At 37.3% G+C, this 7,811-nt stretch overlaps 1 protein-coding gene across 1 annotated transcript; it reads right to left on the bottom strand.

Annotated features, from left to right (window-relative positions):
- Positions 1–3,930: 3,930 nt before the first annotated feature.
- mtbl (metallothionein-B-like) lies at positions 3,931–4,557 on the bottom strand. The gene is made up of 3 exons (XM_066646932.1): positions 4,466–4,557; positions 4,199–4,264; positions 3,931–4,109 (listed from the first exon to the last, which is right to left on the bottom strand). Exons 1-3 carry the CDS (start codon positions 4,488–4,490, stop codon positions 4,015–4,017), a joined length of 186 nt encoding a protein of 61 aa, XP_066503029.1. The 5' UTR covers positions 4,491–4,557; the 3' UTR covers positions 3,931–4,014.
- Between the last annotated feature and the right edge of the window lie 3,254 nt (positions 4,558–7,811).

Here is a 7,811-nt window from a genome sequence, read left to right as displayed (position 1 = left end):
CTCCAAGGTTGTGTTGCTTTAACTAAATGGAGCTGCCTAGCTCCCTACTCCCTACGTAGGCAACTGTGTAGGCAGGCAGCTGAAACTGTCACGTCTGTGGTCGAAAAATTGTCCCAGAAAGAACTGACGATAATTTTGTTATTTTAAGACCATTGCATGCCACTGATATAATGATATAAAATAAACATCATTATTAATAATATTCCAACCATGGAACTAGAAAATAAAAATGCTGGAAAAACACAAATAAATAAAACATAAATATAATAAAAACACTTTTTTTTTTTTTTTTTTAATACAAATAACATATTCAGTACAGATATAAAGGTGAAATTCTGATAACAACAGCGCAACTGGCTAAAATGTTTTGACATTAATTAATTGTAAACAAGTACACAAGTAAACACAATGGGAAAATATATTGAGGATTATATACTTTGTAATAATGTAATTATTGTGTCAGGCCTATCTATATTTATTATCATATTAGACCAATGGCTGCAGAAAACAGTCACTGTACTACACTTTTAGATTGAATACACACGTGTATGGAATCAGATTTGTGCCAAAAAGAATCGCACAAAAAATTAATCTCAAACATAAAACTTATAACTTGCAAACAAAATATCTGACGTTTGTGCTCCATGACTTTTACTTGTGAGCACTGAGTTCTGCGCGTGATCTTTCAGTTCTGTGCGCGCGTGCTTCGAGTTCTGCCCGTGCTCTCTGAGATTAGTGCGCGAGCTCTCTCAGTTTTGTGCGCCTTATCCCTGAGTTTTGCAGCATTTTTGGCACAAACCTCTCGTGTGGGCGGGTTTTCTCAGGGGTGCCTTCCCATTGGCTAATGAGTTTTTGAGTGACAACTCAGTGCACTAACGTGTTAAATCATAATAGCCGTTTTGGAATAGGTTCAATACGTTAGTACACAGGATTCTGAGCAGGAGCTCAAGCACTCATAAAAATATTTTACAAATAAATAGAAATAAATGCTCATTTATTCTGTTTTGTCCTAAGTAAACACAGACATTGTGCATTTACCCAGGTTTGTTTTCACAGTACATTTATTTATTTATTTATTTATTAGACAAAACTACCTCAATATCTACATTGATATCGTCTGAATTTACAGGTACTTCAGCATTTTAAAACAGTAAATCACAGAGAGTATTCGTGTTTATGTAATATCCCCACTGTGTCTCTCCACTGCTGAGCTGCAACATGGAGTACGCATGCGCAGTCCAAAATACCTTGGATACTGAGTTGTCATTAGCCAATTGGGAGGTACCCCTAAGAAAACCCACCCATGCATGAGGTTTGTGCCAAAACTGCTTGCAAAACTCAGGGATCAGGCGCACAAAACTGAGAGTGCATGCGCAGAACTCAGAGGTCACGCGCAAAGTCATGGAGCACAAACGTGCTGGATATTTTGTTTGCAAGTTATAAGTTCTATGTTTGAAATGATTGTTTTTTGTGCGATTCTTTTTGGCACAAATCTGATTCAATACATGTGACCCCTCTGGAAGTCAAACACATGTGCATAATCAGAGCCATAATCAGTCTTTACTGGCCAAGAATGTATGCACCAGAGGCGATTGCTCTAAGACTGCAAGGGAAGCTCAGCTTCTCCTAAAATGTCAAAAAATAAGTGATCAAATATATACTGTTGTGTGTATGTGTCATTGAATAAATATGCACTACAACGTGCTCAACTTTTGTTCAGATTCAGCTTCTTATCACTGGTAAAGACGCAGCTTTCCTCTCAATCATTCCCGCAGTGGTTTAAACAGTGTGGACGCTGAGTGTCCACAGAGTTCAACAGCGAAGCAGCGAAGTGCAGCAAAACGAGACGAGTGATTGGATAAATGCTGGGCTTTGTCCCGCCCATCGGACGCTCAGCGTCTCTGGGGGTCTATGGGGCAGTGGCCTGGCCTCGGCTGGCCCGGACGCTCAGCTTCTGCATGATGATTGGATCATCTGTCTGAAGCTGAATCCCTTTTTGATTGACAGCGAAATGAGCGAATCAGTGATCCTTTGGTGTAAAGATCCATGGGAGCATTAAATTTTCATTCTGTTCTGAGTTGAACCCGAGACGTTCTTAAACCTCTTAGCGGCATTTTCTTTGTTAAAAACGAAACCAACACATTTTATGATGTAGGCCGAAATTGAGCTTCCCCTCCTTGAAAGACCAGCATCCGCCACTGGTGTGCACATACTGAGAATCTTTGATTACACACTAGATAACAGTGCACATTAAGACAATCCATTGCTGAGTATAAGAGGTGAGTCATGATATTTCTGCATGTTTTCTGGTTCTGGAGTTATGCAGTTCAAGCAAAAACAGGTTAACACGAGTGGGCACTGTAGATTTAATAAGACACTGCAGTTTGTGATTATGGTGTTTTGTGGCAGACTGTGATGGAGGAGGTGATGTCAGACTCTGTAATAGCTATTTAGAGCTGAACCAGAAGCTCTTGAGGCAGGTAGAATTGTTTCAGCTAGCAGAGGAAGTACATGGGTCTGTGTGTGTCAAATATAGCTCTATAGGTATTCTACGGGATTTATATCTGGATACATTGCTGGCCACTTATGAACGCTCCAGCATCTTGTCTTAAACAATATCTTGGTGCTTTTATAGGTATGCTGAAAGTCCCAGGATCTATGTTTTATTGTAAAATTCTTTGGTGGTCAGCAAAGCAAATCTAAAATATTTTTAAACCTCCAAAAGTGTTTGACAGAAGGCCTCGTTTACATTTCTGTGAATGATATAATATTGTGCTTTACCAAAATGCTATATTTTGGTCTCATATTTTACCACCAATGCTGCAGTCAGGGAAAACAAATTTTCCTCAAACTAGACATATTAAAATGTAGCAAATGCTTATAGTAAGTGCTTAAAAAAATAAAAAACTTGTAGGGGGAATCCGCTACATACATTTGTAACAGGTCAGCAGAGAGTCTGCCATTACTGCTCTCTGTAGCCCTCCTTAGATAAATACATGAATCTTCAAACCAAACAATGCAGGGTATTATATGAATCTGCTGTCCACTAGTGTCATTCGTTTGTACTTTTTGCATTTGTGGGATTGTTTGAGTGCACTTTTGGACACTGTCAGAAAAAAGTCAGACCCATAATAGTGTACAGTATCGTAAATAGGGCACAGTTTTGGACACACCCATAGTTAAAGGATATTTTAAAGCATGTTTTTATTTGAATAAATTATTTAAAAGTTTAAGCCCCCTTTTTGAATTTGCGCAGTGCTGAGTCTTCTCATCCACTGTGAAAAAATTGTAAATAGGGAAACTATATTACGAACATAATTTAAGCAGAAATTTAAGTTCAGTAAAATTCTCATTTAGACGGTTCATTTTTTCCAGGATTATAGTCCCCTTGAGAAAAATATACATTTAAAAAATTAAAAGTAGAGGCAGTGAAATATTTACAAAATCTGACTGCCGTCTGTCCAGATCCCCTAGGGTAGTTCTCGTATGTGAATAATCTTATTCAGTTCATACTTCAGGTTATTAGTAAGTATATGTATAAGACTGGAATGGTAACTACAAAAGACTTCATAAAAACTCAGTTGTGCAGAAAGAATTCACATTTAAAGTAATATATATTTTTTCATAAGTAGGCAAGTTGTGGGGGGAAATGCTTGTATTATTATCATTTTTGTCTTTAAAGATGATTCATTTTGACGTGATCTATTAAACTTCCTTTTACATTACATAAATCAATAACAATGCACCTACAAATAAATAAACTTGTATGTGTGCTTTTAGAAAACAAATCGCATTCCTTCGCTATTTATATATTTAATGTAAAAATACTTTAATCCAAATAATTTGAAACTTTGAATTATTAAACGTTAGCACAGTGTACAGAAAAGATTGAGTCTACAGAGAAAAACTACAAAACGCAAATTATTGGGGTGAGTTTTTATTTTATTGTTATTTATTGTTAGAATAAACAGAGCGCGTCAAACTGCAGTGCGCACGAGGAGGCGACACGCGCCATTATTTGCAGCATTTAGTCTTGTCCTTGTCCTTACAGGCGCTGTCGCAGCCGCTCGAGCCCTTGGAGCCCTTCGTGCAACCGGAGGAACAGCAGCCTAAAACAATCAAACAACAAGCACCAAGCAACGCGTTAAACAACAGACACAAAAGAAAAAACACACATAAACACCGTCCCGTAACTCACTCTTTCCGTCTTTAGCGCATGAGCAGTTCGTACATTTGCAGTTCTGCCCGCAGCTGCAGGATCCAGCTAGAATCAGATAAGGTAAAACAATATTTTTATGAGAATATAATAACATCTGATGCTATCAAATGCTGCCTGTGTAACTGTGCTCATTTGGCATTAATATTCAGTGCTGATAGGTTTACTGTAGAAAAAGCTTACAATTTAAGCATAACTATTTAAATATTGTTTAAGTATGTATAATTTAATGTCAGTGTAAAGACTTACTCTTTGAGCATTCACACTTGTCCATTTCAGACCGTTCTGGCAGCTCGCAGTGATAGTAATGTCCGATTTGTGAATGAATCCCTATTTAAAACCGACTCCTATAAATGAATCAGCCGAACCGACTCAAAAAAATCTGCCTGAAGTGAACTCTTCTGTTGATTCATCTCGCCATTCTGGTGAATATATATGTATTTCTTGCTTTTGCATACATAAACATGAGGAATTTTCAAACATATTCAAAGAATGAAATAACTTACAATAGGCAGATGTGTGCTGAATTTCTGTATATATATATATATGCAGCTCATTTCATTGACTGTACATTCTTTCATATTTGAAACATTGTGTATGTCACCAAAAAGTGTTGTGGAAAGACTACACGAAACAGTGTGTATGAAGTATGGGTTAAAATAAGTATTTAATTTGTTTTTTTTGTGTGTGTAGTGTGTGAATTTTACTCATTTGAGAATTGCTACAAAAATTTACCAGAAAGCACAAAAATGGAGCACACAACTACACAAGATTGCAATCATAAACTTTAGGACTGACCATATGGTCTCTTACACTTGACATCATAAATAGAATTAGCGCTTTGAATTAAAATAAATGATGAAATGAGTCTGAGGAGAATTCAGACACATTGAGCTTTAATTAAATCTATACAGGCTAATTATAGAAACAACTGAACTGTTGCTGACAGCTCTGGGGTTCTGGGTTGAGTTTTATAGGCAGTTCACTCATTAGCTCAGAGTCGGTTCATAAAAACGTTTGATTCATTGGAACGAACAGCTCAAAAGAACCGATTCGAATAAGCGAACCGAACTTCCCATCACTAGCTGCGAAGCTACCACTGCGAAGTGTGCGCTTGCGCTATTGACGTCATGCAGCGCGTGAGCTTGAGCAGGGGAATGGGGCTGAAAATTAAGCCTTTGGTCATTCGGCCAAACAATGGGCTTTTCTGTGATTTTTTGATACTTAAAGTCATGCTGAAAAGCACAGGCAGAGCAGCTGCTTTCTTTTCTCGACCTCACATTCTCTTTGCTCCTCTCTTAAAGGAATAAGGGAATAACAACTACTACAACTAATAATTAACAAAATAATAATCAGGTGTGTGTTTGCATGGTATGACGCAGTAAAGGCAAAGTGCTAGCGCACTGACAGTGTGAGGCTAGTCAACATGCTGGCATTCATGCTCTCAAACACACTTGAACCCCGCATAATTTGAGGTACAATCTATGGTAGTTTGTGTATATAGTTAAAAAATGTGCATAGGTGTAATGTATGCAACGTGTAGGGGTGGCACAGTGGCACAACATGCAGTGTTGCTGTCACACATGTCCTGGGGTTTTGGGTTTCAATGAAACTGTATATTTAAAACCCACCTACCAACATGTGTTTATTGGAACAAACCAAATTCCTCACAGACATTCACCTGGAGCGGGACTTGAACCCACAACCTCCAGGTACCTGGAGTTGTATGACTGTGACACTACCCACTGTACCACTATGCTACCTAAGGTTGAAATTGAGAAACCTTATCGTTTTTTGGAAAATGTTTGCTCATATTAAATTTGATGCCAATAATATGTTCCAAAAACATTGGGACAGGGGCATGTTTACCATTGTTTTGTATCATTACTTCTTTTAACAACACATTTGGAAAGTGAGCAAATTAGCGGCCCTAGTTTTGAAAGTGAACTGCTTTCCCATTCTTGCTATTTGTAAAATTTCTAACTAAATTTAAAAAAAGTAACAGTGTTTTTCGTTTCATAATGCACTCATTTTTGGCGTGTGACAGGTCTGGACTAGTTTAGCTCCTGGAGTCTTTTACTAAGGAGCCATGCCATTGTAATTCATTCAGAATGTAAGTTGTTTTTTTACTGGAATAAACAAGGTCTTCCCCGAAAAAGATGTTGTTTGAATGGCAGCATGTTGCTCCAAAACTTCTATATATTGTTCAGCATTAACGGTGCCTCTTTAGATGTGCAAGACACCCATGCCAAGTGAACCAATGCCCACTCATACCATCAAAGATGCTGGCTTTTAAATTGTGCGCTTATAACAAACTAGATGGTCCTTCCCCTCTTTAGCCCGCAAGAAGCAGCATCCATGATTTCCAAAACTAAATTAAAAATTTGATTTGTCAGACCACAGGACACTTTTCCACTTCACCTCAGCAAATCTTAAATAAGCTTGGGACCAAAGTAAAGCTGTATAAAGCTAATATTTTAACAAAATAATCTAACATATCCTTGTTTGGATGGAGATAACAACAGTGAACTGTGGCATGAATCTAGAAAAAGGAAAATTTTAAGGTTAGAATAAAGAAGAAAATAAAGGTTTTATAGTGACAAGTTTTCACTACATACTGTACACTTTAAAATTGTTTTCTTTTTTATAATTTAACAACACTTACCTCGACATTGAGGAACTTCTTGTGGGCATGGATAGGAGAGGAGGTAGGGAGAAAAAGTCATTCATTGGAAGATGATTCCCCTTCCATAAGAATTTCTGGTAGCTGCACTTCGACACTTTTTTCATTTCTTGCCTTCTTTGCACTGGGCCCTTGCTGGCTTTCTTTAAGAAAACAATTGTCCAAAGTGGTCTGTTGTTGTCGTTTCCTCAACGGCGGAGTGACGCCACAAACTGACGCCAAGTAGCGTCAGTTAAGCTCAACACGAGCGGCGTTTGTTTACAAAAGTGGCGTGGGTCGGGTCGAGTTCCGAGTTTTAAGGTCGACCTCCGAGTTGAAATTCTCTCGACATTTGACGTCTACTTCAGAAACGGTCGACTTCCGGGGTTCTAGTGTACTGCATATTACAAAAAATATTTTGCAGCATTACACAACTTTACAAGTCTTTTGCATCCCATCCTCTTTTTTGGAATGTGTTGCTGGCATCAAATTAAAAATCTTTTCCAAAAAACTAAAATTTCCCAATTTCAACATTTAAAATATTATTTTTGTTCTATTTTCAATTACATGTAGGGTTTAAATGATTTATATATCATTGCATTCTGTTTTATTTACATTTAGCTCCGCTTCCCAAGCTTTTGGGAAATCTGGTTGTAAAAACAATGTTTTTAAGGCTTAAAATTTAAGCCAATTTTTTTTTAGGGTATAGTCTCTGTCTTAACATCCCATCCTTTGTAACTGTTACCAAACTGGTCTTTCACTACTTGGAATACAATATACGAGTTATTTACAATGCTAAACTCAAACATAGACATTATTGTTTATTTATGTATTTATTTATTTATATATATTTTTTTACATTTATTTTTATTTCATTGATGCTAGGTACACCAGTGTCTGTACTTACAAGTTCATTGGTTACCAATCTAAAAA

Source organism: Hoplias malabaricus, chromosome 16 (assembly GCF_029633855.1).
Source record: "Hoplias malabaricus isolate fHopMal1 chromosome 16, fHopMal1.hap1, whole genome shotgun sequence".
Classification (NCBI taxonomy): Eukaryota; Metazoa; Chordata; class Actinopteri; order Characiformes; family Erythrinidae; genus Hoplias; species Hoplias malabaricus.
This window is presented reverse-complemented; position numbering and strand designations above follow the sequence as displayed.